General features: G+C 40.5%; 1 protein-coding gene across 1 annotated transcript in view; it reads right to left on the bottom strand.

Annotated features, from left to right (window-relative positions):
* Nucleotides 1-227: 227 nt before the first annotated feature.
* The window catches only part of LOC121799207 (kinesin-like protein KIN-14A), a 135527-nt gene continuing 112041 nt past the window's right edge, over nt 228-23713 (bottom strand). The window contains exons 8-9 of the mRNA XM_042198549.1: nt 427-516; nt 228-358 (exon numbers count right to left, since the gene is read on the bottom strand). Coding sequence (XP_042054483.1) covers nt 326-358; nt 427-516 — 123 coding nt within the window. The 3' untranslated portion in view covers nt 228-325. The remainder of the gene's footprint in view (nt 359-426; nt 517-23713) is intronic.

Here is a 23713-nt window from a genome sequence, read left to right as displayed (position 1 = left end):
AACATATGGTGAGTCACAAGTTAATGCAGCAATACACAACATATGGTGAGTCACAAGTGATGATTATTGACTGATACTGAAGCAGAAGCATTCACAAAGGATAAACATTACAGGCAAGCTGAAAATTTTAGAACGGGGTAACATTACAACTCATAGTTAAGTTGAATAGTATATTACAACACTATTAATCTGTTCTTATGTTCACTCAGTAAACCAGAATTTGTTATATCAATCATAATCATCAAACGGACAGGTAAAGAAAACAAACTCAAATATACAGAAATCGAAGTAGTCTAGATTCCATCTATTGTAGTTAAAGTATTTACTACATAGTGGCAACAAGCTGCAATTTCCATTCCTGCATTGCAAAAATATTAAAATCATGAGAAAGATCAGTCACCCTGCTACAGTAGTGGCAACAATAACCTCATATAAAGTATCTTTACTTGACACTAATTGAGTCATCAACCAGTTTCCAAGGCCCACGATTTCTTTTTTAGATGCAAGTCCTGCAAACTGAATGCCAAAGTAAAAAGGAAATGTGTGTAGTAAGTAACTGGGAAAGAGCCTATAAAACCATTTAACAGATATATTAAGAAGCCAAGACTTGACAATCAATGGGGTTTACATATCAAAGAAACACTTATATAGCACATATTTGTATAGGGCATATGAGACAAAGAAAAATAGGATGCTATCTATGTATGTATGATTTAATTATGCTGCAAGGTAGCAAAAAGTGGATTAGAAAAAGTAGAAAAATGTCGGGCACAGTATAACAAACAAAAATAGAATATATGTAACAGATCAATTATAAAGCTGCAAAATGCAGCAAAGAATGAATTAAATAAGTAGGAAAAATAGAGGCGCAACAACCAAGAAACAGAAGATCACAAAGCAAGCTCAAAAATCAATAAATAGACTTTTGCCTTCAGTTTTCACCGTGTCCCCCTCATCTTTTAAGTTAATAACTCAGTCGCCCACTACCACCCTCGACCTTCAGATCGACTAAGTACTTTCTAGTCTATTTATGCACTAGGAACTATCACAGAAAACACCTTAGTTCCACGAGAGATAACATTTGCAAGAACGAATCTAAATGCTTAGAGAGGCCTTCAAATCGACTAAGAGTAACACGAGAATATGCTGAATTATCTCAATAGCCTCAAACGCAACGGGATTGGTACACAGCAGCTCTGCAATCTGACTCAAACAGAAAGTCTTTCCTGAATACAAAAGGGTTACAGGTTTAGTGCAACAAGTAGAAGAATTCCAAGGAGATAAAAATAATAAAGTGTTGTATGTATTCCACTTCCTACAACTAAATAAAAAATTATGTCTAAATGTATGTACAAAGAAGAGAATAACTAACCACACATCCTGGTATCATGATGATATCGTGTTCTTCAGAATTAGACAAAGCAAGTCCAACCCCAATTTTATCAGGTACCAACAAGTGTAGGGCATCATAAAGATTTGGCAATAGTTCTTCATTGATGGCTTTAGTATGAAATGACACACTAAATATCAAACTAAAGTTAGGTTTATTAAATAAATGTTTGAATATTGAAGCAAATATTGGTTGCAGCTTTATACCCTTCAACTCGCTGGAATAAATAGTGAGGTGGTCAAAATTGAACTGGAGCAGTAGTACACTACCCTCCATTCCATCCATTTTGTAATAACAAGTTAAACAATTACCCACACACATCAATTACTTCCCAAACATAGTCTTGCTCGCCCTCAAGCAAGTTAGATAAATAAGCACATTCACAAGACATTTGATAATCCTCTACTTCAAGTCACGTCAAATCACATGAATCATTTAGAGAAATTAGGTTGAGCCCGAATTCACGCGCGAGTAAGACTTTAGAACAAGAATTGTACACGAACTAATTCCCTAAGAGCTAGGCATCCAATGCTTCAATGTAAGTTCGATTTATGTCTTGGGAGTCTCAAACCATCGTCGCTAATTCATAAAGAGAAATTCTTCCAGCTATTCTTTATTTTAAGCACATAAGATCTTTCTCCCAAAATCAAGCAAAATTCATCGCTCACAAGTCAATATGATGCATAAATCAAAAGGTCTTTTTCATTTGGATGTAACGGGGCTTTTGGTAAAGGTGTGATCATATTTGGATAAGTAGCTTATCACCATTCTTAAAATGCTAGCACATCCCTCACAACATCCTTCACAACATCCTTCCCATCTCACTGAATGCGTACAAAATTCTGACAGCTCAACACCCCAAACTTGAGATTTTTCTACCATCTAAACCAAGTCATCTTATTCTTTTGAGCATAATTCTGTTTTTTGCTCGATATTCTTTTTTCTAGCCTTGGCTTTTTTAACTCATGAAAGGCTGCCTTTTTATTTTATTTTTTTTACTTGCCTTGGCTTTTTTTTACACATGAAAGGCTGCATTTTTATTTATTTTTTTCTAGCCTTGGCTTTTTTTTACACATGAAAGGCTGCCTTTTTATTTTTTATTTTTTCAAGCCTTGGCTTTTTTTAACACATTAAAGGCTGCCTTTTTATTTTACTTTTGTTTGAAGAGACAACTTTTTTCATTTGTATCTCAATATAAATGAATACAACCTAAAGAATGTTCCAGGACTTCCATCTTTTCCTTGCCACCATAAATACCCTCCCAAGAATGTGCTAGCACTTTAATTTTAGTGACTAGGGTAGAAAATATAGGCCAACAAACGGATATAATAAGTAGGCTAATATAGTGACTTCAAAATTTTCAACAAAGAAATTAGGCTTTTGGGGCTCAAACCGGCTCACTAGTGGTTTATATAGGGTTAGGCATGTGATAATTTGGATATGAGGCTTTTAGTCCTATTGCCTAAATCATTTTTATGCACCAATATCAACAAGATTGCAACTCATAAAGCTCTCATTCAGTTGATCGGCCCTATGGCTTTTTCAATTAATTTTTCAAAACCGGAATAGTTCTCTCTCCTTAGCTCAAGAAATCGGGCACCAAAGAACACTATTGTCACTGTATTTGAAGCACGGGAAACCTAGTTCTCCAGAAGTTAGTAAGCAACAACAAGTTTACGGACCAACCCTCGAGAGAAACGAACTCTACACTAATAACCCAAAAAAAGTGGTGAAAGTAGTGACAATCAATGGAGAGAAAATCTTGCATGCACACACAAATAGCAAGTGGTGAAACACTGTTACACTGTTCGTGGAAGCTTTTCGTTCTCACTACAAAGTAGCATAGTACTAGGGCAATTTTTGGATATTTATGAAGCTAATATCCTTTGTTTATCGACTGGTGATGTGTATGAAATCATTAAAAACTAGGGAGATGCACATATTAGAGAGCCGTGACAGACAACCTCACGAAAATTTACTCTTAATCATAACATGTCAATTAACATTTAAATTCTCTATAAAATTCAACACATCAGGCATGAATGAGAAAAAATAGCAGCTAGGCACTCATGTATAAGTAGGAAACATCTCAAGTTGAGTATATACGGGTTTGAATAACACCCGAAAAAGATGAGAAGTAGAGTTACCAGAATCCTCAAAGACTAGGATTTTGACGACTACAAAGATGAGAAGTAGAGCTACTCCTTTTTTCATCAGGGCCGAGTCCAACACAGGAAGCTAGTTGTTCTGCAGTCCACCCCTTCCCAAGCTCTTGCAAGAAGAAACAAACTTCATTAAAATCTTATCAAGAAGACAACGGATATGATTATGATAAAAACAGATGCACTTAACATTTTATGGAAAAGGATGACTGATATCCATAGGTTAAGCTAGGTTAAGCCAGAGAGGTTTTACATGGACTAAATGATCTTCCGATGCAGAACGAACGATTCGGGACTCAAATTGACTTATAAATAACCTACAAAGAAGATTGTCAATCTTAGATATCCTTAAAAATACATTAAGTACAGAATGCATGCATGCACATAATGATAAATGTGGTGAGTGAAGCAGGTTTATTAAAGAAATGTCAATGCGTTCAGGTAGTAAAATTTCTAATTAGATGACAGGGTAAAATCTAGAAAAACCTGGTTGTTAACAATGCATTCCCGGAACATCTTTTGCTGACACAGGGGCTGTAGAAATTGAAGAGAAGAATCACACTGCTGCCAGAGATGATTCAAGGTCTCTTCAGTAGTAGGGGATGCACTTCTAGATGAATCGTTGGTCTGCAGATACTTGACATCTACACAAACAGCAGCAAATGCTGCCTCTTTGAATATGTACACCTGCCACAAACTCCACTTACTCAGCCACAACATAATTTGATAACACTTTGAAATAACAACAATCAAGAAGATGAAGTGGGAAGATTTATAACATTAAACTAGTAATTTAATGTTCTCAGTTTTCACCAAATCCTGGATTGCTACCTTGTAATACGCAGTCAATGCTTGAGCAACCTCTTGGTAATGTGGAGAAACAATGACTGTCAACAATTGTAGACTGCAAGCTACGAGAGCCGAATGAAGAAGAACCATGTCATTGGGAATGGTGTGAGATTCCTGGATACTAAGTAGTAAGTACATATCTACAAACAACAGATAAAAGACCAGGTCAATCAGTTGTTCTGATATCTTCATATCTTCAAGCAATATCTGAAGAAAACATATGATGATATATGAATTAAGGGGCATACTGAGGATGTATACGCATATAACCACATCATAACACACGTAAAAAATATGTTGCCAGATGTTGAGAATGACTATATTTCAAGTACAAAAAACAGGGAAGATAAATTAATAAAGAGCTAGGATCAATGCGAAGATAAGGAGCTGTGAATCAAAGTAATTAAAGGTTAAAGGTTAAAGGGCTCTGGAGAGGTGGAACTAAAAAACCTATAAAGCATTAACTAGTCATATCATACAAATGATGGGTGAGTTTATGATCTTAGAAAGTTGTGGTTTATGCAAAAACATTAGCAACTGCTGTTACAAAAAACTAGAGGAAATTATGCAGAAAGGTTGTCAGGATAACTACAAAAAAACTTGTTAAAATACTTTTAAACCTGACTGCAAATCTCATAATATTGAGAATGAAAAATGAGAAGCAACCAAAAGCAACTTAAAGCAAAAAAAGGAAAGCGAAAACAAACATACTGTTACATGATGCAGTGGAAAAAAACCACAGAGAATAAAGTCGCTAGTAAAGCAACCAAGTCAAAATAAAGATTTTCTTTCCATCTGTTTATGTTTGTTGTCTTGCATCAATCAGCACACAAATCCAATTATAAGTGTAATATAGGACTTTTTGAAAATTAACAAAAAAATAGAGCAATGTCATCTGCTTGATATGATGATAGATAACACAGTATCACTTCCGATAACCTGTTCAATTTTGGGCACCCGAGAGGCAAGATCACACATAGAATGTAAGAGAAGAATTCCACATAGCAAATACTTGAACGTGGATTTTTCCCTTTCCCAAACCATAATCTCTGCAATAAGGTGAAGAGGAAGATTCCTTGCAAATTTTTCCAAGTCAACCTGCAATAATCATGTGCATTCTGACGTGTAAATAGCAATAACAATATCTGTAACATAAATAACAACTTTAGCAACAACCCTATTAATTTCTATGAGTACATCCCTGATACAACAAGCCAAGAAATTGCAGATTTCACCTCTGCCGAAAATCCCAACAAACTACAGTTATAGTGTATATAGATAGATAGATATACTCCTACTCCCAATCAGTTTCACTATCACACAATTGTTTCACCACCAAAACCGAGAGAGAAATAGAGAGTCAGTGGGTCTAGCTTTCACAATGGTTGAGCCCAAATTATAAGATAAATGCTCAAAGGGATAACACCAATCTACAAATAAGCAAGCAATATCAACCCAAGAATGTTTGGACATCACAACAAGTTTATTAGCTTCAAGAAGAAAACCCAATCTCATGAATACAAATCTAACTCCCTAACATATCTAGCCAAACAGGAAGATAAAATTTGTAAACTGAAAAATTAATGGAAACTTACCTAAGCCGAGAAGTCCACGGCTGTCCGACGAAATTGACTGTGACAATGCAGCCGATATGGCTGGAGACCGAAGTGAGACCCCGACGGCAGCGACTGCTCGGTGGATTCTCGAGTGCCTCCAACCGCTCGGCGGCACCTGATATCCGACGGATGGACTGACGGCATGACAGCCGTGCGACGTCGGCGATTCCAAACCGAGGAGAGTGCAACTGGAACGGAGGGAGCGACTCCGAAGCGACGGAGGCCGCTGTCTGCAAGCGAGTCCAGTGAGTGTGTGCGCAAAGGAGAGTCGGTGCCGGCTGCTGTTGACCGACGATCAGGCGGAATTGAAATTTGGGAGGAATTCAAAATGGCTTTAATCGACCGAACGGAGGCTGCGTCGAATTGTTTGGGGAGAAATCGGACCGGTGAAGGAGTGTAGTCGCCGGCGTGAGAAAGGCGGAAGGGTGCCGACGGGAATTGGTTCCTTCATTTGGGGATCTATGATTTGGGGAAAGTAAATTCAAATTGAAAGATATAACGGCAATTGAAATTTGAGAGGAAACCATGAACATTTTTATTTATTAATTTATAGTACTTCATAAATTTACTGTCGATATAACACTTGTCATTTTTTTGGAAATCGCGTACATTAATCGATTGTACAAGTAAAAAAATTAAAGGGACGATGAAGTGTCTATTGCATTATAATTTATTTTATTTTTTTTATTTAATGAAATTATCATTGCACTTCTTCATCCGTATTTGTGTTGAAATTTTAATTCTGTAAATTGTTTAATTCCGTAAATTGTTTAATTTGGTGAATTTGTGAATTTTTATTATTGTGAGAAGTCCGTCGGGACGTATTTGTGTCGAAATTTTAATTCTGTAAATTGTTTAATTCCGTAAATTTGTGAATTTTTATTATTGTGAGAAGTCCGTCGGGATGTTCTTGGGGATGTCTGTCATTGTACAGTGGAATGTCCTTATAACGTGGCAGAAATTGAACTATTAAAAAAAACTAAAAATACTAATTAACGCCTATCCGACTACATATTAGTGTTGCCAATCGCCCAATTCCATAGATTAAGAATGAATTCGCAATTTGGCAAAATTCACCAATTAAAATCATGTTCAATTTTTAATCACTACCACTTCTTTATTTTAGTTTTTATTTAAATTTTTATTTTAGTCTCCTAATAAATTAGGAGAAGAGACAGATTGAAACTGGAAGATAAGTTCAGAAGATAAATTAATCGAAAATAGGAGTAAATTTTATAGAAGAAGTGCGGCCTGTTTGTATTGAAAACCTAGAGTCTCATTAATTGCCAATCAATCGACAATTTACCTTAACAACCTAATTTCTCTAAATTTCAAAACTACAAATTAAATGATAGTTAATCTCATCAATCCCATAAATTAAGATTAATCTCATTAATTGATTTGTCAATCAATCAAAAATTCACTAATTAAAATCATGTTATATTTTTGTTTCAATTGTGCAGTTTATTCAAAAACAACACATTTGAGTATGATTTAGTGAAATGTTGTCACTATTATATTTTGCATGTCTAATTTGCTAATTATTAATGTAAATTTATAATGTTTTTAAATAAATACATAAAATAAAATAAAAATATATATATATATATATATATATATATATATATATAAGGAGGAAAAAATATGGTGTAAACGTGTACCCTACTAATTATCAAGATGACTCATTTTAATGGCTCACTTTACCGGCAGTTAAATGTACAAATCCATAAACAAAAATTAGTTTCAATTAAATTTTAATTTTTAATTTAAAATGGTAATTTTATAAATATTCCCAAAACTCCCCTTCAATAGTATAGATAGACATATTCTTGGGGCTGTGAGTACTTCCATGATGGGCCAATGAATTGTATAAAATAGGACTGACTTTAAGTGGACTATATTTAAATAATTCTTTAAATGGGTTGATTAATTAATTCTTTGGTCTAGATTGATTACTTTAATGGTGGCTAATATGTTGGATTATTTTGGTAACTTCGACACGAATTAATATCCAGATTTAATTAATCAATGCAAAAGAATGTGTAAAGTTCCCTAAGAAAAGACTAGGAAATAAAATTATCACGCATGCATTCTATTGAAGTTCGAATATTTTATTGAGTCTGGTTAGTATGTTATTCTTATGTTAGAAGGAACTATACCGGCAAGAAAGTTAAGATTGAACTGAGAATTTCAATTAATAATCTAAGCAAACGTGGTGGATTTTCTATCCTACATTATTGTTATTGTGTGGTATTTCTTCCTAAATACTCCCTCCGTCCATGGAAAATAATCTTATTTTGTCATTATGGGATTTTCATAAAAAATAGTCTCATTTCTAAAAAGATAGAAAGTTTCACTCTCATACTTTATCTATTTTTTCTCTTTCTCTCTTACTCTATCAATTTCTCATTAGAACACGTGTCGTCCACAAATGAGACTATTTTTTATGGACGGAGTGAGTATAAGTTAGTTTCATGTATGTTTTATGAGAAAATGATGTTACGTAATATCATGTTTTGTTTTGATCATTTTCTATTTGTTTGACTAGCAAGGTGAGCATACTTATTTGGCTTAACAAAACTTCTTTTCCGAAAAATAAATACTTTGGCACAACCAATCTACTAAACAAATGATTTGACTTACTTTTTTGTTATACATTTAAATATATAAAACAACCATTAAATATAAAAATATAACACATGACAAAAATAATTTGTTTTATTCCTTGAAAAATAATCGAAGGATTTTTACAATATTCAAGCACTCGAAAAATATTTTACAGTACACGAAATACTAATAAAGAAAATATGAGACAATTTTTTATAGATGAAGTGAGAAAGTATTAATAATGTGTAGTGTGAGACCATTTACTTAAAAAAGTAAATTGAACTCAGAATTGCAATTTGCATACCCTTGCTATTTACTACCTCTGGCCCACATTAGGAGTCACATTTGATGTGGGCACGAATTTTAAGAAATGTAAATAAGAGCATCAGCAATGGCGGACGTCGCCGCGGAATTCCCACCATCGTGCGTGAATTCTGTGACGGACGTCCGCCATTGTGCGTCCCATGCAGTGATACGGAATTCCGCAAAGGAATTCAGAGTTCCGCGACGTTCCGCGAAATGTCGCGGGGAATTCCGTACTGACGTCCGCCATTGCGTTGACTCGCGCGGAATTCCCGTTTAATGCATTAAATGTTTTTTCTTTGCGGTTCCTATAAATACATCCCGTTGAACTTCGTTTCATTCGCACCACTTGTATTAACAAGTTTCTCTCTCTCTAAATTTCTTTTATATATCTTTAATGGCCGGTAGTGGTAGTGGTAGTGGTAGTGATAGTAGTAGTAGTAGTAGTGGTGGTGGTAGTGGTAGTGGTGGTGGTGAGCATTATGAACACATGATGCGGATGATACATGCACGTATGCGGGAGGCCGCGGAGAGGGAGGAATAAGCGACCTCGGCGTCGGCGGTGCCTCGACCCATCCATCGTCGCACTATAGTGCCCCGGGACCACCTCGCTGCCCACAGGCGGTTGTACGAGGATTACTTTGCGCCGGACCACGGTTTGGGAAGAACCTATTCCGGCGACGGTTTAGGATGCATCGTCCGCTCTTTATGCGTATCGTGGGCGCTTTGGAGCGTCGATATGGGTATTTTAGGGTGCGGGAGGATGCGGCTGGTAAACCCGGCCACATGCTGATTAAGAAGTGCACTGCCACAATTAGGCAGTTGGCATATGGAGGTTCGAGCGACATGTTCGACGAGTACCTCCACATATGCGAGACGACTGCCCGTGACTGCCTGAAGTATTTTTGTCAGGGCGTTAGAGAGATATTCGGGGATAGGTATCTTCGGAAGCCTACCTCTGAAGATTGTCAGGCTCTGCTGGATATGCACGGGAATCAGCACGGGTTTCCGGGGATGTTAGGCAACATAGATTGTATGCAATGGGAAAGGAAGAACTGCCCCGCTGCCTGGAAAGGGATGTACACTACTGGTTTCAAGGCCAAGAATCCCACGATGAACCTTGAAGCGGTAGCTGACTACCAGCTGTGGATCTTGCATGCCTATTTTGGAGTAGCCGGGTCCAACAATGACATCAACGTCCTCCAGTCGTAGCCCCTTTTCAACGACCAATGCATGGGCGTTGGTCCGGCCATCAACTTCGTCGCCAACGGCAACCAGCACAACATGGACTATTATTTGGCTGATGGGATATACCCTATGTGGCTCGTCTTTGTGAAGACGATCAGATGCCCAGCAGATGAAAAGAAGATATATTTTGCGGGTTGCCAGGAGGCAGCGCGCAAGGATGTAGAGCGGACATTCGGGGTGCTACAGGCTCGATGGGCGGCAGTGAAGGGTCCAACACGGCTGTGGTATGTTGACAGCATCGCCGACATCATGTACGCATGTATTATCATGCACAACATGATTGTCGATGAAGGTCCAACACTGACTGATTGGACCAACGATGACGCTGATACTACGGGGTCCAAGCCACGGCGTGACCACTAGCAATGTCCGCATGGGGATACCCCACGACGATGTCGATCGAGTCCGTGCATTCACCGACATGCGCCAAAAACAAGCCCATGTTCGACTCCAAATGATATTATTGAAGAAGTATGGCAACGGAGGGGTCGTCGTTGATGTGGGGGTGGGCATTATTGAAATGTATTTTTTAATTTGGTAAAATGTACTTTTCTTTTTTTATTAATGGAATATTTTTCCCTATTTGTGTCGACTATTTAATTCCGTAAATTTCTTACTTCCAGAAATTGTTTAATTTGTGAATTTGTGAATTTTTTTATTGTGGGAATTCCGCGGGGAATTCCGCCACTGTGCTGTGGGAATTCCGTATGACGTGGCAGTGTAGTGGGAAGTCCGTATGACGTGGCAGGAGGTGTTTTTAGGAATTCTGCCGGGAATTCCGCGCCATTGCTGATGCTCTAATAGTGGGTTGAAAAAGTTTTTTTTTTATCGAACACCTTCACGGTGGAGGGTTGAGTAGGACCCTCATCCCCTATATATCATCAAAACGAAGATTTTAAACAACAACCATCCCAAAAGTGGACGATCATGCAAAAGCCACAACCAACAAAACCATTACAAAAGGAAATTCAACTAAAAGACCATCAACACTAAACTAACAAAAAACCATATGCTCCATTGCATCGTTCCAATAACCGAGCCAGCACCAGCTTTCCAGCACCTCAGTCCCCAGCGCCACCCCCGGACCAGCACCGCGCCTCCTTCACCAACCTCCCTGCAAGATATTAGAACCCCTGCAACATCAACGAACCTCAGAACCGGAAATTCGGCCATCCCATCTGATCGAGCCTGCATAACACCTTTACCCGAGAAGGCACCGAATCCCTTGTATACATCAGTCTCGAGCCTGCCTGCAAATTCATACCTGCAAGGAAATCTGCAGCCTTGTTTCCTTCTCTAAAAATATGGGAGATTTTCCAGTTACTTCCCTCCAGCTCTCTCCTAACTTTGGCCAACTCAACACATACCTCCGACGGCCCCTGCTGACCCGTGTCAAGCCATCGAACCACTGATTCCGCGTCAGATTCAATCCAAATGTTCCTGCCATATTGCTTTGCCAGGGCCACGCCAACCAAAACAGCTGCCACCTCAGCTCCCAAACCTGATCTTACTTCAAAACCTGCAGCAAATGCAGAAAGTATCTCTCCCTCACAATCTCTTACCACACCCCCCCACCGGCCCTATGTGTATTAGGCGAAAAAGCACCATCCACATTGATTTTCACCCAACCCATATCTGGCGGCCGCCACTGCACCCTCTCAACTCTCCCCCTCCGTCCCACACTCGTCACACCAACCATCACATCCAATTGTGGGCAGCAGCCCCTCCACTGATCTGGGCCTATCAACTTTTCCAAGACCAAGTATCTCAATTGAGTATTTACTTTCTTTATCACATTCCCAACCTCAAACACCTTCTCCATATGCACACTTTCATTTCTTTCTGTCCAGATAAACCACAAAATGAGGCAAGGAATAATGGTACTAATATGCTGACCTGAACGTACATTCAGCTGTCTTTGCCACCACCTAAACCGTAGTTCCAGATTCTCACCGACCTCCCCAAACTCTGAAGCTTGGGGGAACCATCTCGAGAAATGCTGCCAAATTCTCCTAGCTGCCTCCCCATTTACAAATAAATGCAGCCTCGATTCCACCTGGGGTTTTTGACAACATCTACACATGGATGCCAAGGAAACTCCCCTCCATTGCAACTTAGTGTCCACAGGAATTCTGTTGGCAAGAAGGCGCCATAGGAATATGGAGGTAGAAAGTCTAATACCTTTACCCCAAATCATTTCAAAGATGAGCCTCTTCCCAGCTTTACTTCTCACCAATTCCCAAGCTGAGGCTACAGAAAACTCCCCATTTCCAGTTAATTTCCATATACCCCTATCCCTAACCCTCCTATCAAAAGGAATTTGCAAAATCTGCACAACAACATCCTCCGGCAGCCCCTCTTCCTCCATCATCCTCTAGAGTTCCATTTCATTCCACTGTTCTCCCGTCCACAAATCACTGACATTCAAAGAAGGAAGCAACGGCCTGGAGTTGTACCTGCTTGCTAGCGGGTATTCTTTCACCCAGGAATCATACCAAAAGTTAATGTTTCCATCCCCCACCACCCACCTGGCCTGCTCCCTGCATAATTCCCCAACCTTGAACAATCTCCTCCACATCGGGCTAAATCGGTTAGATCTATAAATCACCAAAGGAAAAGAAATTGAACAATACTTCTGCATCATATAACGAGCCCACAGAGATTCCTGCCCTCTAAACCGCCACCACATCTTTATGCTAAAAGCCTCCACAGTATCAGCCAAGCTTCGAATGCCCAAACCCCCTTCATCTGAGGGCAAACACACTCCCTGCCACTTAATCCAATGTGTCTTTTTTGAAGTATTACAAGAACCCCACAAGAACCGAGCCATCACTTGCTCAATCTGTCTCATCGCCCCCTTTGTAGGCTCAAGCATCTGAAAAATATGTATTGGAAGAGCTCCCAGGACGCTCTTTATCAGAGTTAGCCGACCCCCAAATGACAAATGCCTGTGACTCCAACTACGTACTCTGGCCGAGATTTTTTCTCGGATAAAGAGGAAAAGACTTGTTTTTTTCCGACCCTTAAAGATTGGAGCTCCGAGGTAAAAGAAAGGAAGACTCCCCTGTTGGAACCCGCTAACCTCCCTCACTTCTCTTGCCCAAGCAATATGCTTTTTATCCAAGTAGAAACAGCTCTTACTCACATTCACTTTCTGGCCCGATACCTCCATGTAGTGTTTTAAACACTCCGTTATCTGCAAAATAGAAGAACTTTTGGCCTGCGAGAAGATCATTATATCATCTGCATAAGCCAAATGCGAGATCCCCATAGTGTATCTTGCCGTGCGATATAACATTTCCTTTCGATCCAAAATAAGGCGGTCAAGCAACCTCGACAGGTAATCAGCTGCAAGGATAAATAGCGAGGGGAAGATTGGATCTCCTTGTCTGAGCCCTCTTGTCGACTTGAAGAAACCAGCCACACTCCCATTAATTAACACCGAAAACCAACAGGGGGTTATACAGTTCCCAATCATCATTAGCCATTTCTCCGAGAATCCCATCTTTCCTAGAACTTTGAGTAAAAATGACCATTGGACACGATAATAAGCTTTCTCCATATCAAGCTTTAACACCATATTTGGAGACGTCACGCCTTTCCAGATTTCATGAAACAACTCCTTAGCCAAAAGTACATTGTCACTAAGTAGCCGTCCTTTAACAAAGCCGCTTTGATTTGGAACTGTGAGCAAAGGTAGCAGCGGGGCCATCCTTGAGGCAAGAAGCTTGGAAATAATTTTATTCATTACATTACACAAGCTGATCGGCCTGAACTCTGCCCATCTTGTCGGATTCTTCTTCTTTGGTACAAGAACAATTAGAGTCGCTGCAATACCTCTTGGAATCTGGGAGCCACCAAAGAAGTCCAAAACAGCCTCGGTCACATCTCCACCAATAATGTCCCGGCAACTTTGAAAGAACAATGCAGAGTACCCATCCGGCCCTGCAGCACTATCTGCATTCATGCTGAAAATAATCTGCCTAACTTCCTCTGCCACAGGAGCCTTCTCCAGCAAATCCATGTCCACATGCGGGGGTAGAGAAGAAATAATATCCAGATCTGGATCTACAAGCGGTCCTACATCCTTCGTTAGCAACCCCTTAAAGAAATTCTCTGCTGATTTACGGATGTCCTCCTCTTCAGTAAGCACCTGCTCTCCCTCCTCAATCATAAGGGTTCTCGACTTAACCCTTTTCTGCTTTACCCATCCTTGAAAAAATCTTGTGTTCCTTTCCCCCTCGGCCACCCATTTAAGAGTCGCCTTCTATCGCCAAAAATCTTCCTCCATTTTAAGTTTTAAAAGAAAAACCGCCGCGGTTCTGTTCATTTCTGACTGGAGATCAGGGCAAGGGTTCTGTTCATACTTCTCTGCAGCCTCCTTAGCCTCCATCTCAGCTTCTTTTAACCTTTCAAAAATATTACCAAAGACCACTCGATTCCAGATCCTCAAGCTACGTTTAAGCCGGCTCAATTTGATTTGCACATTAATCATGCCCTTAGTTCCCGTTTCCTCCCTCCAACACCTTTCCACTTCCTTTAGAAACAAATGATGACGAACCCACATATTTTGAAACCGAAAGGATGGTTTAACCCGAGGCCCCGGAACTCGGCAGACAACTAAAAGGGGACTATGATCAGAGAGCACCCTAGATAAATTGGTTACCCTAGTCGTCTCAAAGACATTTGCCCACCCCTCACCAAGGAGCACTCTATCTAATCTTTCAAACGTCTCCCCTCTTGCCCATGTGAATTTGAGTCCGTCCGGACCCACATCTAGCAATTGACAGTCACTAATTGTCTCCGCAAATCCATCATCTCCCTGATTTTCCTACCTTGCCTCCTCATACTTCCCTGTCTCTCCTCCTCTGAAACAAATATGTTGTAATCACCTCCTACCAACCAAGGACATCCATCTAACCTTGCTGCCAACTCCCGCAGCTTAGTCCACATTTCCACTCTTCCCTCCCTTGAGCACTTCCCATAGGCCACTGAAATAAAGATCGGGGCAGATAATGTTGGGAGGCTATATCTACCATGAAAAATTTGTTCCGAGTCATCCCACCCATCCACCTCAATTCCTTCCGCAACGAACACCCAAATCTGTCCATTAATGTTCGATCCCTTAAATCTCAGACCAAAAACCCTACTGAAGAAGTCAGGCTTAGGCCTGATAAGTGGCTCAATGATTGCCAAAATTGAGATCTTATTATCCTTCACCAATCTCTTGATGACGTTCTGAGTGTTTACATTAGCCACACCCCGGGCATTCCAAATCAGAATATTAAGCGACATGGGAAACTATCGCCGAGGCAACCCCCTCACTCAATCTTCCCTTTTTTACAAAGTTTTGCTCCACCGTCCTTTCCAATTCTAAGTCAGTCCCCCTCTTCTCCACCGATTGCTCCAACATGGTCTCATTCTCCCTATCCTCCTCATCCTCCCATTCTTTCTCATCCTCATACACCTCAGTATCAAAATCCCCACTCGAAAGCATCTTTAAATATTACATCTTCGTCTTAGCCTCCCTTGCTCGCTGTCCAAAGGAGATGTCCTCTGACTCCAAGGATAAAGTACTCAAAACCGAAAATCTGTTCCCAGATGCATGGCCAGATCCTCCTCTTTCTGCCCGAACCAACTCCCCCCCTACCTGCTCCCTTACACCGCCTTGTCTCCCATCCTGACCACCAGGCCAAGCAGAAAAGGCCGAGGCTCCAGGAACCCCTATCCTACTCCCTCCCCCTTCATCCTCGAGACCACCCTGATGAACCCCTTCCCCAGGAATCCCCCCCTTCAGGCCCGAGGATCCCCCACCTCCCTTCCCCTTCCTTCTCCCATGCCTCTTTCCTTGTTGCAGAAACTCCCCATCCCCCTGCTCCTCCCCCCCCCCCTCTGAACCTAGCCCTCACTTGTCACGACCGCCCATACTAGGGGTGTTACAAACGAGGCGATCGTGACCAAGGGACAAACATTAAGAATAGCATTTAAGGATAACAGTTCATAACAAAGCCTCAATTAGCTTAAAGAATAATATTTTAGTTCAAAAATATAGCAGCGGAAATAAGGTTTCAAAGAGAGTCTAGGATGACGCCTATGTATGAAGACACAACGCATCCAAAATCCCTAGGCTGACTCAACATCCACCGCAACATCCCGCTCAACCTGCACATAGGGAAAACACATGCAGGGCTGAGTACTTGTTGTACTCAATGGGCTCATGCCGAAAACATTTTCATAAAAACAGTTATGTCATCCATACCAGTGATCTCGAGTTTTATGTGAAGTTAAGAAATATCACGAGAACACAAAAACATTTCAAAGTCTGGCCAGACAATCAATCTCCCCACTTTCTCATCAATCATTCAGTCACATTCTCTTTCCATAGTGCGACGAAAGTGTGGCCACACTATTCGCCCACGAGACCGGCCGACTAGCAAGGACGGCTCACGATCCCATCTGTGTACACTAGCCTGATAGGGTTTGCGGCCCTACTCAGACCCGAATTCGTTTCATTCATAGCCCTATAGCCTAATGGAGCGCACTCACAAACTAGGCATCAGGCACAATCTCATCATCAAAACAAACATGGCATGACATAACACGTTAAACCACCCTTATTACACCATAATCATACTTTTGAAAGCGTAAAAGAGTTTAGTAAAAGAAAGCCCACCTCGTTTGCTTAAACCATTCAATATCCAATTAAGGCAACCCTCGTTCCTCGAGCTCACGTATACTCAATCACCCTTGCCAATGACAACACAAATCAGCCTTTCGTAAACTTATATTATCATGCACGTCCTATTGTTGCCTTTTTTTTATCGTTCTATCACCCATCCCAACATTCACCAACACAAGAAAGACATGTCATAATACTTTTCTCAAATCACACATGCATCATATAATTCATCAAACTTAGTACAAAAGATATTTTCACATAAAAACGAAACTGGCAGAACTGCGCGGTTGGCTTGTAAAAATCACCAATAATCGCTCCGACCTCATATGAAGCTAAAATTTGGTCACAACATAGTAGACACATTCAGGTTCATTCAGGTAAAGTTTCACATTTAAATCGTGTCATTTGGTCAGTCAAAACATTAATACAACACTCGGGTCGGAACATCAAGTTTCTGGCAGCATTGCGCAGTTCATTTGAAAAATTCACCATAAATTCGTACGATGTCCAATAAGGCTGAAAATTTTACAAGACTTAGAAGACACTTCCAATTTTCATCTAGTTCAACAATCACATCAAACGGAGGTCATTTAGTCGATAAAACAGATTTCGAAACTTTCTGGTCGAGAACACACGTTACTGACAGAATTGCGCAGTCGACTTCAAACATTTTTCAAAACTTCATTTTTCGACAAAAAGGGCTGAAGTTTACACGAGACACAGAAATCACCTTGAAATTTACTCAGTAGAATTTTCATATCAAAATTCGACCGTTTTATAGGTCAATCACACATCAGGAAATACTGTTTGAACGTCACAGATTTCAGACTCAAAATTTCGAAATTAGGGTTTCTTTCCCAATCATCCAAACACAAATTCTCATGCTTATAACACACAATCATACTTGATAAGACTCTCTTAAACATATTTGCACATAAACTTAGATCATTCACCAAGGATTCAAATCAAACTTCACACAACTTAATCAAAAATCGCATAACTATCAAAGTTCTCAAGCAAACTCACCTTCCCACCGATTAACTTTGCGATCTATGATTCCTACACCCTCTATATGCATGTAGGATTCAAGAATAAAGTTTCAATGAAGGAGATGAGAAGAAAATCTTAGTTATACCTTCTTGAATCAAGAAAAACGAACGGTAGAAACAAACGTTGACACGATTCGTCCCTCTCCCTTCACCGCTGCCGCCGCTGCCACGAATCCGCCGTCGCGGATCCGCAGCGCCGCCGTCCACCGTCGCCGCCTCCGGCGGCGCTCTCTCTCTCTTCTAACTCTCGGTTTTCCTTCTCTCGTTTTCTCTCTCTCGGATTTCTAAATTGACGTCAAAGAAATGAAATGAAGGGAGGTGCTATTTATAGAAAAAAAATTTCATAAAAGACAAAGATTCACGTCTTTTCGTTTCGATGTGACAAGTAATTAATGCGGCATTGGAAAACGTGCCTGATGTGACGTGATTCTTATCCAATTGGAAAACGTGCCTGATGTGACGTGATTCTTATCCAACTTTTCGTCTTGATTTGATGTCGAAAGTGTATTTGATACGTGGTCTATTCTTTCGTGTAGGTATCATTTTGGGCTCGTAACAATTGGGTTTCAAATTGGGCTAGGAAAGAATAATTGTTTGGCCCCAAAAGTGAAATACTTCTCTCGACAAAAGAAACAAGGTCGAAAAATTTTCAAGTGCACAAACGACGGTCCTTTCAAGAACACAATAGAAAGGTAGAAAAAAGTCGGGGTGTTACATTCTTCCCTTCTTAACAGAAATTTCATCCCGAAATTTGATCGTCTCACATAAACAACTCGGGGTACTTTTCTTTAATTCCATCTTCTAACTCCCACGTGGCTTCCTTGGAACCATGGTGTTTCCAACACTTTCACGAATGCTATCGACTTGTTTCGCAACTCTTGTGTCTTCCGATCTAGGATTGTCTCTGGCCTTTCCTCGTAGCTCATGTCGGGGTTTAGGATCACTTCCTCTTGACGAATCACATGCTTGGGGTCAAACACGTACTTGCGCAACTACGACACATGGAACACGTTGTGTACATTCCCAAAACTGGGAGGTAACGCCAAACGATACTCTACAGGACATACTTCATCGATAAACTCGTATGGTCCTACAAAACGCAGTTTCAATTTTCCCTTCATTCCAAACCTCACAGCTTCTTTCGTCGGGGATACTTTCAAGAACACTTTGTCACCAACGTCGAATTTGATTTCCGTTCGACGCACGTCAGCATACGACTTCTGCCTATCTTGAGCTTCCTTGATCCTTGCGCGGATTTGATGCACAATTTCGGTCATTTCCTTTATAGCGTTGGGTCTTAACATCTTCCTCTCGCCAACTTCATCCCAATATAGTGGGGATTGACACTCTGCCATATAAAGCTTCATACGGAGCCATATCGATCGTCGCTTGGTAGCTATTGTTGTAGGCGAATTCAACCAACGGCAGAACAGTTTCCCAACTTTCCTTTCAATCTAAGACATCGGCTCGTAGCATATCTTCAAGCTTTTGAATCGTCCTCTCTGACTGTCCATCCGATTGCGGGTGATAAGCAGTTCTGAAGTTCAATTGCGTGCCCAAATCTCGTTGCAAACTCATCCAAAACTTTGATGTGAACTTCGTATCGCGGTCGGACACAAAAGTCTTTGGTACTCCATGCAAACGTACAATCTCACTCACGTAGATCTTAGCTAATTTGTCCGATCCATAGGAAATCTTTAATCGGTAAGAAGTGCGCGCTTTTAGTCAGTCGATCGATAATCACCAAAATCGCAGTGTTGCCCTTATGTGACTTTGGCAAACTCATCACGAAGTCCATGGCTATATGCTCCCACTTCCATTCGGGAATTTCGAGTGGTTGCAACTTCCCATATGGCCGCTGGTGTAAGGCATTCACTTGTTGGCACGCTAGACATCATTCCACATGTGACGCTACGTCTCCTTTCATCCCATTCCACCAAAAACGTTGCTTCAAATCTCGATACATCTTCGTACTTCCGGGGTGAGCGTGTCGTGCGCTTCACTTAAAATCTCATCTTTTAGCGCCTCATCGCTCGGTACACCCAATCGTCCATCGTACGTCAAAACATTATCCGCCTCCTCACGATAATATGATCGAGCTTCTCGGCTCTCACCTTCACACGAAATTCTTCCAACTTCTCATCACGTCGTTGGGCTTCTATGAGCTTGGTTATCAAGTCTGGCTCGATCACTAGCGTCGTTATTCTTTCTCCTACTGTCTCGGGCTCTTTTACTATTTCCAATCTCATTCTATCGAATTCGCGAATCAACGCTTCCTCTTGCGTTAGGAAATAAGCTATTTGCGGTTGGTTCTTCCTACTCAAAGCATCGGCTACTGCGTTCGCCTTGCCCGGATGATAGTGAATACCAAAGTCATAGTCTTTCACGACTTCTAACCAACGTCATTGTCGCATGTTTAGCTCCTTCTGCTCGAGTACTTGAGACTCTTATGATCCGTATAAATCTCACATCACACTCCATAGAGATGGTGTCTCCAAATTTTCAGTGCGTGCACTACTGCTGCTAGTTTCAAATCATGAGTCGGAAAATTCAGCTCATTCGGTCTCAACTGCCGGGAAGCATATGCTATCACCTTCCCATCTTGCAGTAACACGCATCCAAGTCCTACTTTTGATGTATCAGTAGAGACGGCGAAGTCCTTGTTGGCTGCCGGCACCGTTAGAACAAGTGTTGTGGTCAACTTTTATTTCAATCGTTGGAAACTCGCCTCGCATTCCGGCGCCCAAACCTCTTTGATTCCTTTCTTCAACAATTGTGTCATTGGTCTCGCGATTTTAGAGAATCCCTCGATGAAGCATCGGTAGTATCCCGCCAATCCCAAGAAACTGCGGATTTCACTCGGCATTTTCTGCGATTTCAAATTTTGCACAGTCTAAACCTTTGCGGGGTCTACTTGAATCTCATTTGCCGTCACGATATGACCAAGAAAGTTCACTCGAGTCAACTAAAATTCATATTTACTAAACTTGGCACAAAGCTTCTCCCTTCGTAACGTTTCCAACACAGTTTGCAGATGCCCTCCATGTTCCTCCTCGTTCTCCGAGTATACTAAAACATCGTCAATGAAGACTAACACGAACTTGTCAAGATACTGGTAGAATTCTAGGTTCATCAAGTCCATGAAGACGGCCGGGGCGTTGGTCAGCCCAAATGGCATCACTACGAATTCATAATGGCCATAACGAGTGCGAAAAGCAGTCTTAAGTACATCCTCTCGTCGGATCTTTAGTTGATGATATCCCGACCTCAAGTTCATTTTTGAAAATACTCCAGCTCCTCGAAGTTGGTCAAACAAATCATCAATCCTCGGCAGTGGGTACTTATTCTTCAGGTCATCTTGTCGAGCTCACGGTAATCGATGCACATTCTCACCGTTTCATCCTTTTTTCTTTATGAACAACACCGGCGCTCCCCACGGTGTCACACTAGGTCGGATAAAACCCAAGTCTAATAATTCTTGCAACTGAATCTTCAACTCTGCCAACTCTTTAGGGGCCATTCGGTATGGCGCCTTCGATACTGGCTCATGCCCTGGTTCCAAATCAATAGTGAACTCTAATTGTCTGTCGGTTGGCGGTCCAGACAAAGCTTCTGTAAAACACATCGAGAAAATCTAGTACTACTGCCACTTCTTCCACTCTCAATTCCTTCCTTTCCTCTCCGTTCAAGTACACAAGATACGCCGGACGCCCTTTCCTTATCATCATGGTTGCTTGCAATGCGGAGATTATAGAGGTTTGTCGATTTAAAGAAATCCCTTACAAAAATAGTCGGCTCGTCGCCAGGGGTTTGAAAAGAAATTTGCCTCTAGCTGGTGCATCACTTTTACGCATGTCTGAGTATAGAAACTTATGCCCCCATGTGCATTCGAAAAGCTCAACCCCTCCCTTTTCTCCAAGTCTAGTATCAAGAACTCGAAAATTGATCAAATAGTCTTACTTGGATATGAACTGAATTCAAAATTGTAGCAACACTGCTGAAGGTGTCTTAATCAGAAAGGTTGTAGAATTAATCAAGAAAACAAGAACAACATTTCTAGTTCGACTCTTTTAGATCTCATCACCAACTTGCAGAAATTGGTTTGAAAAAATAAGGCAGGGTCTAAGTTTCATTGATCTTGATCATGTTCATTCTGGAAATTAAGGTTTAAAATAAACTAATTAAGGTTGAGACTTTACTTCTGACGAGAGCTCGAAAGAATATGAGATAGGCCTTGAAAATAGGATGAAACTGAATCAGGTCTCAAATTCCATAGTAGGCTGCCAAATAAGATATTTCAATTGTCAAATCAAATTTGCAAAGTTTTGGCATCAATGAATGATGGTTCAAACATGTCATGACATGAGATGATCAATCGTGGGAGGATTTAGAAGCATAGACAAATGTCATGAGGTAGCACTGATCATGGTTCGACGACATCATGTTATTGAATAATGATGTCACATCAATGGATTCACAGGGTTGCAACCAACGTGAAGTGAACTTTTTAGGAAGATCGGCTAGATCAACCACGTTAAGGAAAAAGAGACAGAATAGCCTTAACTTGGTGTTGCAGAAAGAAAATCATTGAGCATGAAACAATATCTGTAGTGAAACTGAGCTAAAAAGAATTTCACTTTTGCAAGGAAGAACTTGCCGCATGCATAGTTACGAAATAAAAAGGTGTACAAAAGTTCCAAGAAGAATATTCCATCCTTTGAAGAAACATGTTTGGGAATGGGATCGTACTGAAAGTCATAACTGCAACCAACTTTAGAAATGAAGTTCAAAGGCGGAAGTTCATAAAGTCAAAATATTGTCCTTACAAAAGATGAATCAAAGAAGACTACTAATCAAGATGTCCGAAAATGACGAAGGCAAACACAATTTTCAAGAACTGAAAGTGAGTCATGACTCGATATAGGAAAAGAAATAACGTGCAATAATTGCGAATTGTGAGTCAAACAAGGTCGTAATTAGACAAAGGCTCACTGTTAATTGAAAGATTCCAAAAAGAATTTCTTATAATCCAAGTAAGTACTGTTGATTAAAATCATTCATTCTAGCTACGAGGGTCACGCTCTCATGTTCATCTTTCTGAGGCCGAACATGGTAACATCGTTCTACGAAACTGCGGATTCCAAGTTGAGATTCATCGTGTCGTTAGAACTAATAACAGTAGTCGAAAGCCATATCTTCATATATTCGTTGCACGTGATAATCGTCATTTTCTTAAAACGTTGTTGTTATACTCGTGCTCTCAACATGCTATAACGGTCGTTTTCGCCGCATCGCCTCTTTTGACCGAAGATCGGATTTATCTATTAGATCGCAGGTATGATCTCTACATCCGTTGTAGGATTACATCATTTCGCATCTCTTCTTGCCTCGAACATTTTCTCGTTTGGAACATCTCTTCAATTTGCACTTCTTCTTTTCTTAAACTCTTTATCATATGCTACGTCATTTCGCATTCTCCTTGTTCTCGTCATTCAGGGAAAAACGATTCTGAATTTGTAATCATTCGATAAAGTTCGAGTTCACACCGCATATTTCCATTTGTCCTATCACTCGGAAAAGTGATATTGCAGTTGTCAACAACTAAATTCGATATCATTTAATCTAACATACTTCTTAGGCACTCTATGTTCGCATACAAAGTTCATAGCGTCATTCCAAGAAATAGAAAAAAAAATTTCATGGTCCACCTGTCTCCATCCTCTATCTCGATCCTCTCGTCTCATATCTCGATAATTTAGAGATTTCGCCCCACTTTCCATTCTCGTTCATTTGCATCGCTCGGGAAAGCA

Source organism: Salvia splendens, chromosome 4 (assembly GCF_004379255.2).
Source record: "Salvia splendens isolate huo1 chromosome 4, SspV2, whole genome shotgun sequence".
NCBI classification, from domain to species: Eukaryota; Viridiplantae; Streptophyta; class Magnoliopsida; order Lamiales; family Lamiaceae; genus Salvia; species Salvia splendens.
The sequence above is the reverse complement of the archived record's forward strand: the minus strand, read 5'-3'. Positions and strand labels throughout refer to the sequence as shown.